At 38.1% G+C, this 24432-nt stretch overlaps 1 protein-coding gene across 4 annotated transcripts in view; it reads right to left on the minus strand.

Moving 5' to 3' along the window:
• HERC1 (HECT and RLD domain containing E3 ubiquitin protein ligase family member 1) overlaps positions 1-24432 on the minus strand; it is a 196323-nt gene that overhangs the window by 85380 nt on the left and 86511 nt on the right. For 2 of the 4 annotated variants that reach the window (XM_004374646.2, XM_023729707.1), the window contains exons 16-25: positions 21162-21314; positions 20900-21032; positions 18065-18256; positions 15439-15660; positions 13398-13571; positions 10091-10205; positions 9882-10002; positions 8003-8174; positions 5039-5351; positions 4440-4560 (exon numbers count right to left, since the gene is read on the minus strand). In XM_004374646.2, the coding sequence (XP_004374703.1) occupies positions 4440-4560; positions 5039-5351; positions 8003-8174; positions 9882-10002; positions 10091-10205; positions 13398-13571; positions 15439-15660; positions 18065-18256; positions 20900-21032; positions 21162-21314 (1716 nt within the window). Of the gene's footprint in view, positions 1-4439; positions 4561-5038; positions 5379-8002; positions 8175-9881; positions 10003-10090; positions 10206-13397; positions 13572-15438; positions 15661-18064; positions 18257-20899; positions 21033-21161; positions 21315-24432 lie in introns of all 4 variants that reach the window. The other 2 variants (XM_023729706.1, XM_023729708.1) reach the window with 1 other exon arrangement.

The raw sequence follows: 24432 nt of genomic DNA on the forward strand, positions 1-24432 counted from the left end.
TAAGGCCAACCGTATACGACTTAACCCATAAGGCCAACCGTATACGACTTAACCCATAAGGCCAACCGTATACGACTTAACCCATAAGGCCAACCACATATGACTTAAGTTTATGTATAAAAAACCTGTTGCCGTCGAGTTGATTCTGACTCCTAGCAACCCTATAGTATAGAGAAGAACTGCCCCATAGCGTTTCCATGGAGCACCTGGTGGATTCTAACTGCCAATCTTTTGGTTAGCAGCCATAGCTCTTAACCACTACGCCAGAAGTGTTTCCAAGTTTATGTACAGACTTGATATTATGATGTCTTAGAAATCTCGATTGCACTCTATCACACAGTCAGAAAAGGTCGCAGCAAAGAAAGTGACAAAATAGATCATTAGGAAAATGTCAGTGTAGAACATCTTTACCTGGTCACACATAGAGGCACATACACCTATGTTGTAGATAAATACATTTTATTTTACACACGCCCCAGACATATACACACATATACATACACACACGTACAGCAACAGAAATAAGCATATTCTCAGGCCATTTGGGGCTAGATGAAACAGCCCTGGTCATCACAACAGCTCCTGAAGGCACTTTTGTGTTATAAAATAAAACATTTTCATTGCATTGTACTTTTGCCATGAGGGCTCGTGGAAGAAATTTATCTCAGGCGTTAGAATCAGGAATATCTGTGTTTCTCTTGAACAAAGGGCTGTTTTATCTTTTGGATACTGTGAATCATATAACTGATTATGCTTTTCCTGTTTGCTTTGGCTTTTAAAAAACTTAGCATCAAATATGCGATGCTAAGCAATTATACAGGACGGCACTAAGATATACGCTGAAGTGTGCATTGTCTTCCTCTCTCAGCTTCTCCCCTAATTCATTCATCCAATTTATCCTCTTGTAAGCATCTATTTTTGTGAGCTAAATCAAATCCTTCGAGAAAAGAGGTGGGTAGGGGATAGATTAGCAGAGTGTAGTCAGAAATGCTGACTGACAGTTGACAACTGCCAATCTAACACTTAAACTTAGGTTTGTTATTTGCTGTTTCCTAAAACAGAGATGTGGATGATGTATCACATAATACTGGTTAATGTCAGTCATTTTTAAAAAGCATTTCATTCACTAACAATTCAGGGTAAATGCAGCACTACCAGATATCAAGGATATGAACAGTAATCTTCAATAGCCTCATACAGTATAGAAGGTAACACATTTTAGGGTAACCAAACTAGCCCCACTGCTTGGTTGCTCCCCTTCATCTGCCCAGGCTCTCTGAAGCTCAAAGCACAACCCAGGTCTCCCTTTATCTCCAAATGAATCTGTCCTCTCTCCACTTCTTGTCTTTTCCACCTGATCATGATACTATCCTTCTAAATGTTCCATAAGGAAGGATGATCAAGAATCAATCTTTTTTGAAAAACACATTTATTAATCTTTTTAAAATTCTGTAAAAACTAAATGAACAATCTTGGCAATCAATTATAGGCTAAACCCTCCTCCACTGATCTGTTTTCCCCATCAATAATTTTTTAAATGTTTTGCAATTGTATTACTGAATTTACTCGTCACAACAACCCAGCTGGGGCAAGTGTAACAGGTAGCATACATCCATTACAAAGATAAAGAAACTGGGGCTCAGAAAGCTTACGTGTCTTGCCCCAGGTCAAAATCCACAGTGAGTCTTGAAGTTATTCTGACTCTAAGTCACATTTCATTGCTTGTTTCCAAAAAAGTATGCCACTTTACACTCATCCTTATCTTTTCATTTCAGTTCAAATATGTCTAAAACAATATGTGAAGCACTGTATAGGGGTTATTAGAAGCCTTAAAAAATAAACTAGACCTAGCAGGTCTACTGAACAGAAATGTTAATAATACATACATATGCCCAACATGAGACAAATTGTTTGTGGTTTATTAGAGGTACCAACAAACTGCTATAGGAACGAGAAGGAGATTTACTTTGAGTAAGTAATCTGGGAAAGCTTTCTGGAGGAGGTGACATCTTAACCAGTCACTGAAGGAGAGACAGGACTTCAGCAAGGAAACCACCAAGAGGGACTTTAAGATAAAGACTGCATGAGCAAAGGCTCAAGAGGTGTGTTTGGGATCTGGCAGACAGACCAATATGGCTAACATGCAGATGCCTGCAGAGAAAAACTCCAGAAGCCAGCAAGTGACATTTTCCAGAAACTCTGACTTCTGGGTAAGCAATGCAGAGCACTGAGTGTTCTGAGTAGGAAGGTGGCATGACCAGTAGGTGTGTTGTTGTTGCCGTTGTATATATGTGTTTTAAGAGCTCTAACTTTGGGAGCAGTGTCTAAGGAGTGAGACTGGAAAAAGTAGGTAGATAAGTTTTAAAATGACCAGCCCACAAAGGTAATGAGAGTCTGAATTAAAGAGTGGAAAGGAAGGAATGAGCATAAGAATTTTACTAAAATAGATTAGACAGTCATTCATTTATTCTTTCAAAAAAAAAATATTTACTGACTGCCTACTATGTACCAGGCACTATTACAGGTCTTTGGAACACAGCAGTGAATAAAATAGAAAATTCCTGCCCTCAAAGAGCTTATATTCTAGTGTAGGCTGACAGAAACTTAGCAATAAACGTAATAAATAATTATACATTAGATGATAGGTGCTATGGAAAAACAGAGCAAAGCAAGAAGGGCAGGGAGTAAGGATGTGGAGGGGAGGGAACACTGCAATTTTAAATTCGGTGGTAAGGGTAGGCCTACTTAAAAAATTAACAGCAGAATGAAGACTTGAAGAAGGTGAGGGAATTAGCCAAGCAGACAAGTGTGTTCCAGGCAGGGGAAAGAGGCACGTAAAGGTGCTAAGGGGAACCTGCATGATATGTTCATGGAACAGTCAAGAGGCCAGTGTGGCAGCAGGGGAGCAACAAGAAGGAGAAAATAGCAGAAGAGAGACAGAGAGGTAGCGGGCAGATCACATAGGGCCATGTAGGCCCCTGTAAGGACCTGGGTTCTTCTCCGAGAAAAAGTGAAGTCACTGGAGGATTCTGAGCAGAGACGTGACATGATCTATGTTCTTATTTATTTATTTTAGTCTTTACCAACTGAACATTTGATGAGTACATATCTACTATTGTCAGAAATCATGATGCTTCATCATCAATACAAGTTCTGCAGAACAGCCATTTATAACTTTGTTGATCTATGTTTTTAAATTATCACAGGGTTAGGGGACTGATAATGAGATTGACCAGCTGGAAAAATAAATGAACTAAGAGAGGAATCTCACTAGACTACAAGGCTGGGAGCACAGAGACTGTAATGGAGAATGTAGTGATGGAGGAGAAAAGGAAGAAAAACAAAAGCATCATGATACAATGAAATTTGCTTGAAGACACTGTTCAACTTCCCTTAGATGAGCAATCTTCTATTCTTGGGAGTTTTTTTTAAAGAACAGCTTTGTGTTTATATAGCACTTTCTACTTTTCCGTATCTATTAGCTCAATTCACATAAGAGAGGAATTTCAGCACTAAAAATGGAGCTTATAGATCAATCAGTCCAAAAAAACCAGAGGGTCTATTTTAGCTGTCACGTGACATGACCAAGGTCTCGCAGCCCTTCAGCAGTAGATTCAGGGCCCGGAGCCCAGTCTGACACATTAGCATATGTACGACAGGCCCCACTATCCTCATGTCACACAGTGGAACACCAAGTCTAGAGAGGCCCAGTGGCACACACAGAATCGCACGTAAGGCAGAGGAACAACCGAAACAAAAGGCCAGTTATCAACTCCACAACCAAAGCACCTCTGTATTCACTCTAATACACCTGTCACACTGTAGCACACATTACTTCCTACTTCTGAGATAAATTAGCACCTCACCAGTTTCAATATTATTCTAGTGAAACGTGGAAGATGGGAACAAGATAGGGCAACCAGTTTGGAGGCTTCTGTACTATTTCAGGCAAAAGAGAAAGAGAAGTTTGAAACAGTAGTGGCTGGATAGATGGAGAGGAGGAACATACTATAAAACATATGTAATAGTAAAATATTCAAGACTTGGTGACTAATTGGATTGTGGACATGGGGGGAATGCAAGGATCAGGAGATAAGACAGAAGAGTCAAGGATGATCCCCAGGTTTCCAGTCTGGATAGTTAACAGTATTACCTACTAAGATAGAGACTATGAAAGAGGCAGGTTTGGGAGAAAGATGAGTCCATTTCTGGAGAGGTTAAGACTGGGGTAACCTGACATATTCAGGTAGAATGTCCAGTAAGGAATCAGACACATATATGAATATCTATGCAATATAATCACCTTATTTCTTTTAAAGTTCTTTAAAAAGAGTTTTTATATGTCTAAAACAAATGTGTATTACTTACTCTAACCAAAGTCTCTGTATCTATACCTTGCAAACAAAAATCCTTTTTTTATTGAATCTAGGTATACCTACCAGTGCGTAACCCTCTTCATCTGATTCAGGCTGAGACAAATCAGACTCACTCCTCGATTTGACCAGTCTGTAGTTTGGACTCGCGTGGACCAGCCGGCTCTCTGCAGTAAGACTTTCACTCCTGTCTCATGGGCACAAAGAAGAGTTTTACCGTTTGGGACTGTTAGTGAACATAAAATTGAATGGAACTAGCAGCACAGAGATAAGACACACACAGTGAGGAATAATTATGTCTGTTCAGTGGAAATCCTGACTCTTGTCCGAGCAAAAAGCCCTTCTCAGTTACATCAAAGTAAATTGCATGCCACTAAATTATAAATTTATTAACTATAGTTATTATAGAGAGATGCAAATAACTTCATGTTTCTCAACTGCTGCTACATACACATATGAAAAATTGTGCCTTCTCATTTAATCAGAAATTTGTATTCCAGGCTGAAATCAGTATCTCTGTTTACATTATTTTAAATTCAGCCTAATAAATTTGTATTTCCTCCCCCGTGTCCATGTTAATTTCAGAACATTATAACCTTGAGAACAAACCATTTCAATGCCTAAGGTAACAAAGGGAGGACTTTTAAGTTTCTAGTCGGTCCCACCTGGCCATAAGTCCACCCCCTTCAGAGGCACTTGTTGAAGGCTGCTGCATCTGTCCTTCTTCCCTTCGCTTCTGAAGCTCATGGATCACAGGACTTACTCCCAGTATCAACAAGGCACAGCGATGGATGACGGAGTTGCAGGCGGCAGTGTACACATCCTGCCCCTCAGGAAGCTCTGTGCTGAGCCTTCGCTCTTGCTGAGACTGAGGAGGTGGGTCATCAGTTCGAACCCCAGACCCTGCCCCACTGTTCATTCTGTCGCGATCTCGGCTACGAGCTACTTCACGGGCTGAGAGGAAACACTGAAAGATTTCTGTAACACGCAACACAAAAACAAGGTCTTAACACATGGGGAGAGAAGAGCAAAGAAAATAACAATAAAAAGAGTCAAAAAGTTTGGATCAAAAACTTACTGAAAGAGGGAAAAATTATTTTTTTAGACATTAATACAACATAATAATTTAGTTAAAATTATAGAAAAATGCACATACGACATTATATTTTTCATAAAAATTATCACCGAAAATACTTCTACACCTTTACAGAACTTAGATTTGGCGGATTCTATTTCTATTCTCATTAACGAGTTAGTTCAGTGGTTCTCAAAGTGCAGTCCCCGACCAGCAGCATCAGCATCATCTGCGAACTGGTTAGAAATGCAAATTCTTGGGTCCACCCCAGACCTAGTGCGTCAGAAGCTCTGAGAGTGGGGCCCAGCCATCTGTGACTTAGTAAGCCTTCCAGGTGACTCTGAAGTCCACTGAAGTTTGAGAAACACTGAGTTAGAAAAAAAAAACCACCTATTTCTAAGATGCTCATGACCTTGGTATGAAAAACTGCTTACAAAGGAAAGTCCAAATTTAAAGATTCATTGGTTAAAATGAACAGCTCCTTTTACAAAGTTCAAGTAATTCCTAATACCACAGTGCCTACACGCTGCTGAATTCTGAACACATTCAATGAGTATAACCACCACAGGTCTCTGGGATACAGAACCTGGTTACACGATATGGCCAAGACTGCCTCCAGAGCCAGAAGGCATCTCCAAGAACATCCATCCAATAGCAGCCCTTCCCCAGTTCACAAGTGGAAAAATGGAGTTAATAGTCAGTGGAGTTAACAGGGTTCTGATGCAGTGGTAGATACCTCACAATAGGAAAAGAATTTTCTGCTCAAATTTGGACTGAAAGTGGTGTTCTTACTGAGGAAGCCCGGCAAAAAAGCTGCTAAAATACTTAAATTGTCTGCTACTATGGAAGTACAAACTTTACAAATGGTTCTGTGTCATTTAGAAAATTATTATGTCCAAAACCAAAGATAAAGAGAATTTTAAGAGCGGCTATGGATAAACGAAAAGTCATCTACAAAGGAGAGTCAGTAAGACTAAGCTCAGACTACTCAGCAGAAACCATGCAGGCAAGAAGGCAATGGGATGACATAAAGCCTTGTAGAAAATTATTACCAGAATATTTTCATTATGCTGTTAAATGTCCCTTATCTCTGTAAAAATCAAAGCAACAAACCCTGTCAGTGTCCAGAGCTACAAATCAGTTAAGTAGTTAAGAGCTTGGCCACTAGAGTTTGGGGCCAGCCTGTGGTCTAATTCTAGCTGCTGTGTACTAACTGTGGCTCTGCACACATAGTTTTGCCTCCTTAACCTGCCTCTTTAGAACGGGGTAATATTAGGACTCGTCTTGTACGTCTGTCGTGAGGATGATGTGAGTTAGTCTACGTGAAGCACCTGACCCAGTGCCCAGCATATAGTGGTGCTCAAAAATGGTAGCTAGTTTTAAAACTATTATTCTCTGGATGACTATTATGCTTCCTTTGATTGTAACTGAGGGTTATATTTTGCTACTGTGGTTTCTCCTTTGGCTTTTGCTTCCAGGAATTCTAAACTAAGTTTTAAATTCAATTTAAAAGTTCCCTCAGCCTTGGTTTTTAAAATACAATTTTCTTCCCTTTGATCCTCTTTTCTCCATTTGGACCTTATCTTATTCCTCTTGTTTTAATGGTTTTTGGTTTTGTTGTGAGCCACCTCAAAATAATATTTAGAAGTATGCAGAACACAAACCAATAATAAAGTACATGTTAAACTGACTGATCTATACACACAATCCCAACACTAAACGCATAGCTGGCCATGTTTCAGGCTACAAACTGAATACATACTTTTACTTCAAATAGCCAAATCATTCAAGAGATACTAGTAATTATTTAAGAAACTCTGATACTTTTCTTTACACATCTAAATAATTACCTTTAAAAACTATCTATAGCCTTGGAATATACAAATATGAGAATTTTTTTTCACCCAACCAGGAGTATTATCAAGCATACTCTTGCTTCCTACTGAAAACAGCAGTGTAATCAATCACTGGGAGAAATATCTAGTTTTAAAAGTTCTACATATGCAGAACAATTGGGCTCTCCTAAAAAGCATAAAACAGGGCTCTCTCTTTCACCACACAGAGGTCTGCCAGGAAGACAGCCAGCCCGGCACGCCCAGAGGGCATACTCTGAATGAGCTGTATCCAGTGGCTCTCAGATGTCCTTCTGTGAGGCTCAGTGGAACAGGGACTGATGTGCCTGCGTCTGGAGCATTTCATCCCTGAACACAGCTTCAGAGGATACCTAGCACAGTTATAAGAGCCCCCTGAAACGTTCAGGCTTGGACAGGACTAACAAATTATGAATATTAAACCAAAGAAAGATGATGAGAAATAAATTCAAATTCATTCAAAAACATGATTAAACTGATTCTCAGGTTTCATTTAACATCTGAGTACTTTCTATGTTTTTATATTCAAAGCAACCTACCAGCTAGCTAACGTAAACTCAGATTACCAGTAGATTAACAGATCCTTTTGAAACAACTGTGGAGGAACTTTGCCTTTCTGTCCTAAGTACCCCCACGAGAAGGAATGTCATGACACATCTCTAAGATAAGAAGGGTGTACTCACTGCCGGCTGTCATCACTTCATGCTCCCGCTCTTCCTCCTCATCCTCTGGCTCCGGATGGCCCTCTTCCCGGTCTCGTTCGGCCTGTTCTTCCATTTCAGCTTCTTCATCAATGGTCCGGGTAAATGAATGCTCCTGAGGATCAATATCTGCAGAGTCTTGGTTTTCTGAGATCTTAAAAAAGTTACAGAAACTACATTGAATATATTTTTTCAAAACTTTGAAAAACTTCATTAAAACCTTAAGGTGTTTTATCAAGACAGAGATTCCTTACAACAGGTGCTAAAAGAGTCATTGATACCGTAACAGTATATAATCTTCCCCACAAATTTCAGTATAAAGCATAAATAAAAAATTTAAATGATATCTTCAGATCTATAATAAAAGTTATCTTGTGGTCCATGATGATAACTTTAAAATACCACAGAGATGGGGTACTTACTGAGTGGTCAGTTAGACTCATCTAAGTGATTTATCCCCATACATGTAAGTTTCAAATTTGAGCCCACAGACTTTCAAGATCACCAACAGTCATACCTCTGAAGGTTAAATTGGTGCATGCCCAAAGTCTACTGTAATGTAAGTGCAGACACAGAGTTAGGTTTTTTTTTTTAATCTAAGAATAATGGAGTGCAAAGCATATAATGGTGAAGTTTCAAAGTAGGCATTTCTGAAGGTGACGTGTTATCCAGGCTGGTATTTATAATGATAGGATCATGTTATCAGGATTACCAAGAACTTTAGAAATCATCTCATTTTTATTCCAAGAATTACTTTTGCACTATCCTTAATAAATGGTTTCAATCTTTACGTCCAATGGTAGACATCTTTAACTATTAGAAGTGTTTTTAATACATTCAGGTAACAATTCTGCATTCAGCTGTTACCCTTTGGTCCTACACCTGTGCCTTCTGGAACAACAAGGAACACATTTATTTCCTCTCCTACACAGTGGCTCTTTATGTATTTTTAAGGTAACCACTGTGTTACCCCTTTGGCCTTCCCTTTTCTAGACTGAACATTTTTTATACTTTCCAGTTCTTATATAAGATGATTTTTGGACCTCTCACCAATCTAAGCTAGTCCGCTAATGTCCCTCGTAGGTTAACCTGAAAAACCAAACCCACTGCTGTCACGTTGATTCCAAGTCGTATTGACCCTACAGGACAGAGTAAAATTGCCCCATAAGGTTTCTGAGGCTGAAATCTTTACACAAGCAGACTACCACACCTTTCTCCCGCAGAGTGCCTAGTGGGTTCAAACTGATGATCTTTTGGTTAGCAGTCAAGCACTGAGCTAGTGTACCGAGGGCTCCTTCACATAAATTATGGCACCCTAAATTAAACAGGATAATTCACATGTGGTCTGATCAGCATAAGGAGCCCCTGATGGTGCAATGGTTAAACCTCTCAGTTGCTAACCAAAAGGTTGGGGGTTTGAGTCCATCCAGAGGTACCTGAAAAGAAAGCCCTGGCGATCTACTTCTGAAAAATTAGCCATTAAAAACCCTATGGAGCACAGTTCTACTCATATGTGGGGTTGCCATGAGGCAGAAATGACTCGACAGCAACTGGTTCTGATCAGCATAAGAGGGAGAAAAATGTATTTTCTGTAATTTGGACAAATCAATTTGCTATGATATTATTTATGCAGTCTAAGACTGTCTAAACTTGCTTTGTGGCCATATCACACTTAATAAACGTGAAGATAAATAAACCCCAAATCTTTCACTCTTTCATTTTTTTACTAAAAGAAAGGAACTACTCAACATTTATTGCATATCTGCAATAATCAAGGCACAATTTTTCTCACATAAAACGATGTACAGCCATCTCTCACAGCTTTCAGAAAAACAGAGAGATTATTCATTTCCAGCCTTACCCATCTGTCTCGTGATGATGATCTGGTTTGAATAAGTTCAAGGTTCTTGCAAGCTAGTAAACGACTTCGAACTTTGTATACACAACGGTACACTTCTGATAAACTTTTACCAGGTTGGTATCTAAATAAAGAACCAAAATAGAGAAGTTACCTGATTTCTAACATCATGACAGCAAATATTTGTCTGAGGATAGTTTTAAGTTACTTGCCGGCTTTCTCCACATGCTTGACCAAGTAAATCTGTGTGTTTCAGAAGAGCTGCAAGAACAAATCTAGACACAGTGTCCAAGAGTGACTCATTACTTAAAGTTGCACTGTCCCAATCTGAAAATAAAAATGATGCATTGACATTTAAAAGGGCTCAGAAAACAGTTCAGAGATCATTGTAATAGCTTTGGTAATCCAAAACCTGAGTTTTAGCATCTTTCTAAATCTTTATTTAACAAATGCTCCTACTAGATCCCACACGCTCTTCTTGGTGCTGAGGATACAGCAGTGAAAAAAACTAAGTCCCTCATCTCATAGTGTTCATATTCTAGTTGGAGAAGGGGAAGAGACAAGTAACAAATGAACATATTAATATGACAGAAAAGTGCTATGGAGAAAAATAAAGCAGGGTAAGGAACACGGGGGTACGGTACCATGTGGGTTACTGCTTTATACAGGGCGGTCTGTGTGGGGTTACTATTTTATACAGGGTGGTCTGTGTGGGGTTACTGTTTTATATAGGGTGGCCTGTGGGGGGTTACTATTTTATAAAAGGTAGTCTGTGCAGGGTTACTATTTTATATAGGGTGGTCTGTGTGGGGTTATTATTTTATACAGGGTGGTCTGTGTCAGGTTATTATTTTATATAAGGCCTCTCTGATAAGGTGACATTTGAGCGGAGATCAAAACAAAGTAGGGGAAGAGGCTATGTGGAAACGTGTCCCCCAGCAAACGCTAGTGCAGAGGCCCTGAGGTGGGGTCAAGCGGGCCAGTGTGGCTGGAGCAAAGGGAGCGTGCACGAGAGTGGTAGGAGATGAGAGAGAGGTGGCTGGGGACCAGATCACACAGGGCCTTGCAGGCCACCGCAAGTCCTCTAAGTTTTACTCTGAAGAAAATGGGAAGCAGCACTGGAAGGCTTCGAACAGAGCTATGACACGATTTGACTTGTGTTTTAAAAGGTCCACTCTGACTGCTGACAGAGAACTGACCACAGGGACGGCAACAACTGAAGCAATTACTGTAATAACTCAGGGTAGAGAGGATGGTGGTGTCAGTGGAGGTAATGAGATTCCACACACATTCTGAAGGGAGCATTGAGAGGATGTGTGGATGGATCAGATGTGTGATGTAATAATGTGAGAGGAGTCAAAGTTGACGATAAATGTATTTAGAATGCAGTTGGCATTTACTGAGAGAGGAAGACCACACAGGAACAACAGTTTTGGCAGACAGGGAGCTGGAATCAGAAGTCTGGTTTTGAATACTGTCTCCTGAACATCCTTCTCATGGAGATATTCAGTGACTAGTCAAGTGTGTATGTATCTGGTATTTGAAGCCATGAAAGTAGACAAATACTGTGAATACATGTGCATTTAGGTGGGTGAGAAATGAAATAATATTTGGACTGAGATGTACACATGCAACTGAAAACCCAAATCAAAGCATTAGTCAGGTGCTTTTTCTTCCCATTCTTGAATTCCATGTTAGTACACCAGTACCGTACTTTAAAAACACATTAATATTCAATAGATTCCAAATGAGGGTACGAGGCTTACTGTCCACCCTTCCCCCAGAATGACTGCTAGACACTGTTCATTTGACAGATTTACCAAATGCTTGTGCTACTTAAAAAACAAACAAAAAAACACTCTTGGAAAATATTAAGGCCCAAGTTAATTTTACTTGTTCTTAATCCCTTCTTAAAATTCCTATCTTAAGAGATAAAACATTACATCTTGGTCTTCCAGTCATTTGTGCATGCCTAGGTCAAAAATTTAACTGCAGATTTACCTACTTCATGGGTAAAAAACTTGAAAATATGAACATGCCAGATTTTAAGACAATCTTACAGCCTACAGAGAATCTTAGAATGATAGTCTATATTACATACAAATTTTTCCACGTCAGGTTCTTGGGAAATAATTTATTTCAAGGGACTACTTGCTATTGTGTGAATGCTATGACTTAACATCAAACAGGACCCCATCTCATGGATATCAATATTTAATTTACAAAACAATAGAAAAGAACACCCTTAATGTGCTTCAAATTTAGTAGGGGTTATCTTCCTATGCAATTTTTAAACTAACGGGTTCATTTAAAACACCTTCATTAAAGTTATTTTCATTTCACACCAAGCACTACAGGCTGTTTCCATTATTCAGATATAAAGTCTGTGCTACAATTTGCAAGCAATTCAGCAAATGGAGTCATAAAATGAATTTTTATTCACCTTATATTTATATCTAATTTTTCAAAGTTCTCATTACAATGTAATAAGCTATAATGTGATATAAAAGAAAACCTAATTGTACATTACAAACAATGATAACAAATATGAGAATATTAGAAAATATATTTTAGAAAGTAAACTTTTTTCTCTTCCAGTCCCTTACTTTTCACCTCAGGTGGGAGTCAACACAATAGAATGAACGAATAACAAACAAACTGAATAGGATGAAACTTCCAAAGCTATCATCTTACTAGTGTTTTAAAAATTGAATAATACATATTTCACTTTACCATTATACAAAATAGAAAATAATAAAAAGTGAAACTGTATTTACTTTTATCATTTTTATCACAGAAGGGAGAAAATCCAAACAGATGGGGGGATACTAAAAACAGGATAAAGGAGAATAACATGGAAAAAGGTAACTAGAAATAGATGATCTGAACAACCTAGATCACTGTCAAAGGAACACACGGAAGCTAAAAAGACATGCGGTCCATCCAGTGAAAATTGTATGTAAAATTAACTTTGTTAATGAAATAACATTAGAAATGAAAATACCACCACATATTTGCATAATACTTTACTACTATACTTAATTGTATACCTTCTCTCAAATCGACGTCTTCACCCGGATTCTGAAACGGGCAAGTGTTTTACAGGTGAGGAAACTGTGACCAAGCCTAGAGCTGGGGTGCCTAAAGATGTATCCTTTCAGTTCTTACACCAGGGCTTGCACAGGGAAGACACTCATTAAACAGAGTCTCACACCATAGCCATTTACATAGCAAAGAATCTTTTAGTAAAAACAGACCTCCTATGAATTTATCTTTTATATAAATCTCAATTTTCACACAGTGGCTTTGCTTCAAGATACACGTATATAATAAAATACCTAAGGTCTCCACAAAGGGATAAAACAATATTTTTTTTAAATATTATTTGTAAGATATCTCTTTCTATAAAAAAATAGAATGATCCCTGTGATTTTCTACCAGCATATATTAACATGTACACATTAGTCAGCTTGGAACTAACTGTATAGATATTTACCCTCTTTATCCTCTTCATCTTACCTTTACTAACAGCATAATCCTGCATGCTGATCCAAAGGCTTCGTGCAGGCTCTTTTGAACAACCCAATGCCAAGTCTACATAGACAGCAATTTCAGGCCGCAATTTATAATCAAAAGGCTTCTGTTCTTCATTTCCCGAAAGAGCTACTTCCAGTAGGCAACTCATACATTTATCTAAAAAAAGTTACTCACATTATCACTTTTAAACCTCAAAAATTCTGATGCCTACAAATAAAAGCTTATCATGTTTATTTAATGTACATGAAATGATATACTTTAAACCATTTTAAGTAAATGCTACAAGGAAGATCCTTTAATGTTTCTCAGCTGGAGACAGTATCACCCCTGCTATCCCTTCCAGCAGCATTTAGAAATGTAACCAGGGATTTCTGGCATTTTGGTGGGCACAGGCCAGGGATGCTAATTATCTTAATGTTCAGTACAGTCTTGCATAAGAATTGTTATATTCAAAATGGAATGGCATCCTCACTGAGAAACATGAGACCACTGAGGAAGAGACTGGATAAGAACCTGTTCTTTTTTTCTAGACTTGGGGGAAAATAAACAGGTAAGCATGGTCTGAGAAAGTCACTGTGAACAATTTCTCAATTGATATTTACATTTCTACAGGTGTTCCTCACTGTTCAATGGGACATTTGACATTCAGAATTTATATTCCATTTTAAAAAATAAGCATAATGGTCAGATTCCTGGATTAAATGACTGGGAGAGTACCAAAAGTCAATTTAACCCATAATATAATTGAATTACCATGTATTTACAATTTTCCGAAAGACAATGTCTTTTTTCTAACATATACAAGTATTTAAACATAAAACATAAAATTTTAATAGTTTCATGATTTTACGGTTTAAAAACAAAAAAATAACATTAAAACAAAATTTGATTTTATTCATATTAAAGACCAGTCAATTGAGTAAAGTAAATTTAACAACAAATATGAGGATAGTGGAGATGTGGATACTTTTGTTCTCAGGAGGACATTTGGGACTGTCACAGCGTTTAAAACTGGTAGTGCTGGGACCATCTTTATGATGTTAAATATCCCTTGAAAGCCCACGATTTTACTTTTCTTTGATACAAATGTATCATAAGCACCAGCCCAGCATTCACCAGCCACAGTAAACCATTTTCTGGCTTATAAATGAAATGATAATGTATACTCTTATTTGGAAAAGAAAGAACATCTTCAACCACTCCGCCCATTTCCACACTCTAGCCCCAAACCACTAAAGTGAAATCTTTCTCTCATTTTGTCTTGGTTTTGTTTTTTTCCTCTCAGTCTCTCTTAGACTTCCTTTCTTGGACATTCTCTGCATCTCTTTCTTTTACGAGAGAAACAATGAATTTTAGATCTAGTAAAACCATATGAAGTATTCTAATCTAGCCTATTACCATAGAATCAAAACTAGAGGCCCAAAGAGATTAAAGGACCCATCCTAAATCAGATAGCTAGATCATCTATTAGGGTACTGGAGAAACCCCCATGTTCTGACTGTCTGAAAGCTAGTCTGCTAGTAGAGAAGACAAATGGGAGATGAGGCAGGAAAGAGAAACCCCAAAAGCACTGTAAATGGAAGGAAAACTGAGGAATCACACAAGATAACACCAGCATGAAAGCAGGACTAACATCGGAGGGGTGTTTGATAAATGAGCATTGGTAAGTCATGGTAAGCACTCTTGCCATGCTTTACATTGTATCAAACAGTACCACAACCCCTGAGCAAGCACTTTCCCATTTTTATGAGTTAGATGACTTGCTTAAAATTAGTGGTAGATAATGACAGGGTGGGGACGAGAATCTGCATTTTCCTAGTTCAGGGCCCTTTTCTCTACACTGTACTGTAGGATTTAACTGTTTTCTTGAGGGCTCCAAGTTACAGTCTCAGATGCGGCTACACTGCTGATGCTGCATTTGTTTTCTATCAGTTCTCTATGCAGTAAACCCAGAATAAGAGAAATCTCCAGTGGAGGTGTAAATACAAGCATATATTTTAAACGTTTCAGAGAAGCATGTTACCTAACTGTGGGGTATCCATTTCTACACCATCACTGAATAGTGGTGTTTTCATCCAGTATGCAGTATCCTGTTCTTCTGGAGACACAGGGGAGCCCTGAAGCATGCCACCAAGACATCGTCCAATAAGGAGAGCTACTGTTCTCTCCAGATCCACGAGCCATACCCAGGACTGGGCTGGCTGAGGTAGCGGCACGCCAGCAGGATCGATCAGTTCTGGACCTCCTGAAGACAAAACCAGCAGTAATTGTGTCTTTATCTGGTACTTTTAAGATTCAAAAGTCTTCTCATGGTCTCCTATTCTATTGCAAAATAATTTTATAATGAAAACACAAATTATAATACTTTCTGTATATATTCTCTTTACCTTGGCTAACTTCAAATATATTCAGAGAAGTTACACTATCAAATAAAATTTTTCTTTGTAAAGTTAATTTTAAGGTAAACATTAAAATGGCATATGAAAAAATTATTCCAAGGGATTCTATTCCTGCTTCTCATTATCCAGATCAAATTTCACCGTTTTTAGTGAGTACGTGAGGCAGTCTGTTCCTCCAAAATCCATACAAGACTTGATCCATTAAAATGACACTTAGCCATAAAGTACAGACAACCAATGAGACAACTAAGAGAAACAGAGACCAACAAATCCAAAAATTGTTTACCTGAAAAGACTAATAAAACAGACAAACCACCAATAAAATTAATCAAGAAAAAAATGGTATAAATTTAAAAGTTAGGAGTTAAAAGAGAAAGATGTATCCACATATACACTAGAGATTTTTAAAAATCATGAGTAAATATTATGAACAATTTCATGCCAATAAATTTGAAAACCAACAAATTGGCATTTTCGGGGTTGGGGGGAACAATTTCCAAAATGTATTTGAGAAGGGACAAAAAGCTCGAAGAGAACAGTAAGTATTAAAGAAAGAGAACTGATAGCCAAAATCTATCTACAAATAAACCCACCAGGAACAGTTTTATGAATACATTCTTCTGAACCTTCAAGAAGAGACAACCCCTATCTTACATAAATTATTTCAGAGAACAGAAAAAAAAACGGAAGATCCCGAACTCATGCTGTGAGAGTAGTATAACTTCGGTATTAAGTTTAGACAATGACACATGAAAAAGGTAAGTTACCAAAAGATATCAGTTACTAACACAGATACAGAAATTCAAAATAAAATGACACCTAGCTCACATGATACAAAGTGGACTGAATCTTAGAAAACCCCACGACACTTCAGAAAAGCAATAAACCTAGAGCAGCTCCCTACAGACCCTAATTAACATCCTGACACAATTATAAACTTGACACTTAACTTCATCTACATTCAGTGGTTACAGAACCAAAGTTAAAGCAAGACAAGTCTTCAAGGTCACCTTGTCCAACCGCACTGCTTACCAGGAGAAGAAACCAAGGCTCTAAGAAGTTAAAAGTGACTTGCCCAAGATCATACAGCAAGGTACCAGCAGAGCCAAGACTAAAATCTAGATTTCTTTATGCCTCAGCCCAGGATTCTTTGCAATAAAACAAGTGGCCTCACTTAAACTTGAAAGGTTTTTAAGTTTTCAGTGATGAAACTTCTTTGATAGCCTTAAAAATGACTCCAATGAAAAAGCACACTGACATTCTTCCACACATACTATTTTAAGCTATATTCAACTACTTAGAATCTTGATTTTTATAAATCAAGAGTGAATTAAAAAAAAAAAAATGAATTCAGGTGCTATGCTATTTCCTAAACCTAAAAAGAAAAACAAGTTCTCAATTTCCATCTTTACATTCAGTTATCTATATATCCAACCAATCCCAAATATTTTACTGTCAAACAAAGATTTAAAATTAAAAATCGTGTTTAAAAAATAAAACTTCTGCATCAAATCAAATTCATCAATTGTGAGGTGCATCATCATTTTAAGTAAAGTACCCCTGAGAATCTACCAGGCGCTCTTGGGAAACTCTATGGGGCAGTTCTACCTTGTCCTATAGGGTGGCTATGACTCGGAACAGACTCGACAGCAATGGGTTTGGTGTTTTTTTTTTTTTAAGAAGAAAGGAGCCCTGGTGGCGCAGTGGTTAAGCACTCCACTCCTAACCAAAAGGTTGGAAGTTTTAAGCCAGCAGCCGCTTTGCAGGAGAAAGATGTGGCAGTCTGCTTGTGTAAAAATTACAGCTTGGAAACCCTATGGGGCAGTTGTACTCTGTACTGTAGGGTCGCTGTGAGTCAGAATCGACTTGATAGCAATGGGTTTGGGTTTGGTTATAAAAAAAAAATTCTGCTGATTAAACTGTAACACAATGCTTTCCTATCACCTACTGTAAGATGTGTCCCGAATTTTAACCATGTTAAAAAAAAAACCTGTCTTAGAATCAAAGAGATATAGTATTCAAATCTGATGACCACAAAGACCCTTTTTATGACACTCCCGTATCTATATGAACAATTTCCTTAAGTTGTCCCATCTCAATTGCCCACTTTAGGCTGAAGCTCTTAGAAAATAGCAGCCTTACCTTTTTGATCATATAAAACACCAAAGTATCTGACATGATTTACAGATGAATACAAGAGGAATAGCTTTTCTCAAAAGCATTACTTGCTCTTTTACTATCTGTCCTTACCATGAAGAGGCCACTGTAACTCCTGGTCCTCTAGAAGAGCAGCAGCTGGCAGGAGTCTATTAAGGCAATCGAGAGGTGGCAACAGGTCTAGGAAGTAACTCAGTAATGGCCGAGCCACTGACACTGGGAGCAACAGCAGGGAGTTAACGATCTGGCAGAGCATGCTGCCTGCGGCAGAGACGTATATCACATCTGTGAAGGATAAGAAACGCCACATGGATCGACTGTTTCAAACAAACTTAAAAAAGAAAGAATCTAAGACACAACATTTTAGCCTAGAACTAGAGCAGACTAATTCAGTAACCCTTTGTTGAACACCTACCTGGCAGCTGGTGTGTATCAGATTTACCCACTTTCTGACGATGCTCTGTGGGAAAGCATACATAGCTTCTGTGCCAACAAACTCAAAGAATTACAGCTGCTTCCCTTAAAATACGTTATGAATTTCTCATTCACGAATGTATCCTAATTTTTAAATGTACTCAGTAAATATTTATTAAGTACGTGCAACATACCAGGCACTGACACAGGTGAAAGGGATACAGCCATAAACAAAGCAGACAAAAATTCTTGCCCTCATGCTGCTTACGTTGTGGAGGGAGAAGCCTGTATTTTAAAACCAAATTTACTTTTTTATTAAGATCACCTTAAAACATTTGTCTTTCTATTATCTGTATTGGTTTTAAATCAATTTTTTAGAAAAACAAAAGTAAATTAACTTGACAGCATAGCAAAGCATAATAGTTTCAAACTATTCATTCATACCAACTATGTGCCAGACCCTGTGTCAGCACCGGAGACATGAATGAAGGGACTAGACCTGGCTGATGCCCTCAAGATGCCTGCAGTCCACTGAGGGTAGACAGACAATTATAATCAGCAGGAGATTATAATACCACCCCAGATAGGAGGAGACGAAGGGTGACACAGGAGAATCTGAAGCACGCAACCCAGTCTTTGGGACCAAGGTATCTCTCAGTAGGATGATAAAGTAATGACTAAGCTGAGACCTAAAGACAAGTAGGACCACGTCCTCATCTATCCTGAGACCAGAAGACCTAGATGGTGCTCGACTACCACTACCAACCATTCTGACCAGGGACACAATAGATGGTCCTCAATAGAATGGGAGAAAAGTATAGAACAAAACTCAAATTCTTTTAAAAAAGGCCAAACTTACTGGACTTGTAGAGACTAGAGGAATCCTCGAGACTATCGTCCCAAGATACCCTTCAAAACACTCCCGGAGGTCACCTTTCAGCTAAACAACAGATTGGATCATTAAAAAAAAAATCACTAGTGAGTATCGAGCGCTTTAAAAAAAAAATCTATATGAGACCAAACAGCCAACATTTACCCTGAAGCGAAGATGAGAAGGTAAGGAGGGCAGGGAAGCTAGAGTAATGGAAACGCAACAACCAGAATGGAACTAAAGAGAATGTGGACACATCGTGAAAAATGTAACAAATGTCACTAAACAATATGTACAGAAATTGTTAAATGTGAACCTAATTTACTGTGTAAACTTTCATCAAAATACAATAAAATATTTTTTAAAAAAAGTAGGAATCAGCCTCAAAGGAGTATGTGTGTGCGCGTGTGTGTGTGTGTGTGTGCGTGCGTGCAAGAGAGAGAGAGAGAGAGAGAGAGAGACACAGCACTGCAAAATATTCAGGGACAAGAAAGAGCTTGTAGAAGTCCTTTGAGAAATTGCAAGTAGTTCAATATGGCTGGACCTTATAGTGCAAGTTTGCAGAGGAAGGGAGAATACTGAGGGCAGGGTGGAGGATGAGCACAGGAGTGGTAGTGTAGAGTGAAAAGGAAATCAGGGGCCAGATCATAATGATGATGTGCACTTAAACACAGGTGGCAACCGTGGGCATAGAGAAAGGTGGAATACAAAAGGTGCTAAGGAAATGCAGTCAACAATGAGGTTTTTTTTTCCTTTTCTTTTTGGAAACGGTAGAAGAAAGAGGTTTGAGCTTTACAGCTTTTCTTTGTATTTTGGGCTGGGGAGGAGCATTCAGAGACGAGCTCAGTTTGAATGTGTTAAGTTGTAGCTGCCTGTGGAATAGCCAGATGGAGGTGTCTAGTAAACAGTGGTTTTCGCTTTTTAGTTTTTTTCTTTCTTTTTTTTAGTGGGGGAACTTCCAACAGACATACTGGACAGACATGCTGAACTTTAGCTGCCTTTGGGACAACCAAGAAAAGACACTCGGTGCAACCAGAGAAAGGCTCTGGCGCTAAGGAGAGGAGGGCTCAGCTAGATGTAGATTTGGGTCATCAGCATACACGTGGTGGTTAAAGATACTGGGACTAAATAAGATTATTCCGGAAGAAAAGAGGGTTGAGGGCAAAATTTAGAGGATCCTCAACATTGAAGGGCATGTCTAAAGAGGAGAGGCCTATAGGAACCCACTGAAAAAGAGATGTTAGAGAGAGACGAAAAAAACAGGATTTCGACTAAACAGATGTCCAGAGAGAAGAAAGTATTTCAAGAAGAGAAATACAATATAGCAAATGCTGAATGTAGGCAAAGAAATAGCAAATAAAAATACCACTTTGTGCCATTTAAAACTGATTTTTTGAGTTTATATTCTCTGATGTCTTTAAAATAGGCCTCTGTCATGCCAATTAGAATTCTTTCAATATCAATCACATCAATCACTGCTGCTACTGCCCCCAAACTAAGATCAAAGGGATCTTCAATAGGATGGAGATTCATGAAGATCATTGTTACTCCACTCAGGTTCCATGCCCTCTGAAGGCTTTGCAAAAAGCTAAAGACTCTTGCTTTTCAAACACTAATTAAATTAGAAATCCAATACTACACACCTCTTAATTTTTCTCCAACGCTGCCATTCCATGGACTTTCTTTGAGCAAATTTGCAGAACGTGAATAAATATCTGTGGCATGAGGCAACAACAGCTGAAGATGTTTATGAAGCAACGCCACACTGCTTGAGTTCTGAGGAAAGAAAAAGTTTCCCAAATTACTACTTTGAAAGATTCAAAGTACACAAATATCATGGCATCCCCAAATATCTGCATTTCAAGGACCCTGATAGATCACCATAAGAGGCAAAGAATCACATACCTCACTAATGTTATTGATATGGCAAAACGCCAGCAGCTGTTTCTGTAGCGAACACAGTAGTTCATGAAGATGAGCAGGCTGACTGTTCTCCGAGGATGATGTGCCCAGTAGAAATTTATCACTATTCTTTTCTAGCTCTCCAAATGCTTGATCCTATAGTGATACATCAATGAAGGCTATATTTGAAGTGTTTAAAAATGAAAGTAATATTCTACCATAAATGATTCTGATTTAAGAAGCCACTGTTTCCTTACTCCCTTTACCAATTTTTAAATCTTTGCTATAATCCTGATGTTATTAGCTATTATACAGTAAGATCTACCAAGCAATTTCAATTTTTTTTCCATTAAAAAAAAACTAATACATGCTTTACTACAGAAACTTTGGAAATATAGAGAACAAGAAAAAGGAAGTCATACTACTACCCAAAGACAACATATTTAACATTTTGATGCTATTACTTTCCAGACTTCCTGTGTAAAGATTTTGTTTTTACATGCTTGTGAATTTCTCAGAACCCCATTTTTAGAGATTAACTTTTTTTCTGATTATAAAAAAAAAATAGCAGACTAAAGAGATATGACAACTAAATACCATATATGATCCTGGATTGGATCCTGCTGGACTGAGGAAAAAATTGCTGTAAAGGACATTATTGGGATAACTGCAGAAATCTGAATATGGGCTATATATTAGATAATGTTGTTGTTGTTAGCCGATTTGGGCCTGTGGAATGAAACACTGGCTGGTCCTGTGCCATCTCCAAGATTGGCTGGGATTCAGCTGGGATTCAGACTGTTGTTAGCCACAGAATTTTCATTAGTTGATTTTTTGGAAGTAGATTACCAGGTCTTTCTTTATAGTCCATCTTAGTCTGCAAGCTTTACTGAAACCTGTTCAGCATCATAGCAACACTGAAGTCTCCAATGACAGACCAGTAGTGGCTATGTATAGGTACTGGCCAGGAATCGAACCTGGGTCTCCCGTATGGAAAGTGAGAATTCTACCCCTGAACCACCAATGTCTCATGCATTACTCTTAGATAATAGTACTGTGTTAATGTTAAGTTTCCTGAATTTGATCAGTTGTTCTATTCTTATGCAGAAGAATGTCCTGTTCTTAAGAAATAAATGTTTAATACATGCTTAAGTCTTCATAGGTAGGTGGCATGACATCTGCACCTTACTCTCAAATTACTCAGAATAAAGATATACAGGCAGATAGACAGACAAAGCAAATCTCGGTGAAGGGTACAGAGGAATTCTTTGAATAATTTTTGTAACTCCTCTGTAAGTTCTCAATTATTTCAAGATAAAAAGTTAAAAAAAAAAAAAAGAAAAACGTTCAGTGTAAAAAATTTAGACAATACCAAAATGGTATAAAAAAAGAAAGTTAAAATCACCATTTAGCCAACCACCCAAAGAAAACCAATATTAATATTTTTTACGCATTCATCTCCTGATTTGTGTTTTTTTCCATAATACTGCATACTCTATTTTTAGTTTGCTGTTTTTAAACTGAATCATAAGTATTTTCTATGCTTTCATAAACTATGCATATGTAAAATTTAAGATTCATATAATATCCCACTGAGCATGTATATCATAATTTACTTAATTATTTCCCTATTCTTAGATAGTTGTTTTTATTTCTTATAATGATGTGATGAACATTTTTATGCATAGTTTTGTCTGTGTTCATAATTTTGCTCTAAGAGTTTAAGAACATTTTTAAGGCCCTTGCTATATAAGCACCACTGTAATCTGCCAAGTAAGTACTATTACTTACTTTAAAATCTTAGAACATGACAAATTTGGTTTAAATCATATCAAAAAAAACAATACTTATGACTTTTAGCCCAAAAGCCCTGTTTGCAGTATTTTCACTTCCATACAATGTACTCATCCTCCTCAACCCTAACGACATGAAAAAGCTACTGCTCTAGCGCAGCCTAACTGGGAAAAATCTGTCATTAACACACTGCTGTACTGTAACACTGCCGCCATTCCACATACATCCATTCCCTCCTACTGCTATCAAACATCAGATCAAATTTACATTCTTAAATCTGAAAGAAAATAACTCTACAGGAACAATTTTCACTTTGACTTAGTCAACAAGCTTTTAATGTGAGTAGGGCAGAACACTAAGACTTGTGCAGAAGAAAAAGAATATACAGACCTAGTCCCATAGAGGCTTAGGGGATGATATGAAATGATGAACAAACAATTTAAAGTTAAGTCACAGAGTATGCTCTGACCCTAGAAGTGCTGAGGGGTACCGGGGTCTGCAGCTATAATCACATGGCTATGTGGGTTAGTTGAGCAAGGATTCCTAGAATAGTCAAGTCTTAAAGAAGTCACAGATTGGTAGAGGAAAGACAGGTGTGCCACGCACAACTTGGGAAAGCATGAGTTAAGTCAGAGTGGTGCGTGAACCAGATGATGAAGGGTCTGAAGGGGTTTTAATACAGTGAAGTTACTTAATACAATAAGATTATTCCAGCAGCTTTAAGATGCTGAGAAGAGACCAGCAACCTAACAGTTTTAACACTGCCATTAGCATTAAGTCATGATGGTCTGGGTTAGAACCCATATAAATGGAAAGAAAACAAAGGATGGATCGAAAAAGCATCATGGAGTAAGAATTAGGTGGAGCGAGCAGTTTGCACTTGACTACTAACCTAAAGGTTGGCCGTTCGAACCCACCCTGTAGTGCCTAGCAATCTGCTTCAGTAAAGATCATAGCCAAGGAAACCCTATGGAGCAGTTCTACTCTGTAACAGATGGAGTTGCCATGAGTCGGAATCAACCCGACAACAACAGGTCATACAGGAAAAGCTATCGGGTCCATTTTCTTCTCTCCTATTGACCAGCCGATTCTTATCACCAACCACATTGTTTAATTACTGTAACACTATATCTAGTAGGAGCTCTGGTGGCGCAGTGGTTAAGAGCTTGGCTGTTAACCAAAAGGTCGGCAGTTCAAATCCACCAGCCGCTCCTTGGAAACCCAATGGGGCAGTTCTACCCTGTCCTATAGGGTCGCTATGAGTCAGAATCAACTCAATGGCAACAGGTTAAGTTAGTTACATCTGGTAAGACTAATCCTTTCCTCATTCTTTTTTAAAATGCGGTTTACTATTAGTTTATTCTTCCACATTAACATCAGAAAAATTTGGTAAAATTCTGAAATAAATCTCTTCAGAATTCTCAAATAAAGGTCATTTGGCCCACACAATATTTCAGATCTGGTATGTTCTCTCCCTTTG

This window comes from Trichechus manatus, unplaced genomic scaffold (assembly GCF_000243295.1).
Source record: "Trichechus manatus latirostris isolate Lorelei unplaced genomic scaffold, TriManLat1.0 scaffold00030, whole genome shotgun sequence".
NCBI classification, from domain to species: Eukaryota; Metazoa; Chordata; class Mammalia; order Sirenia; family Trichechidae; genus Trichechus; species Trichechus manatus.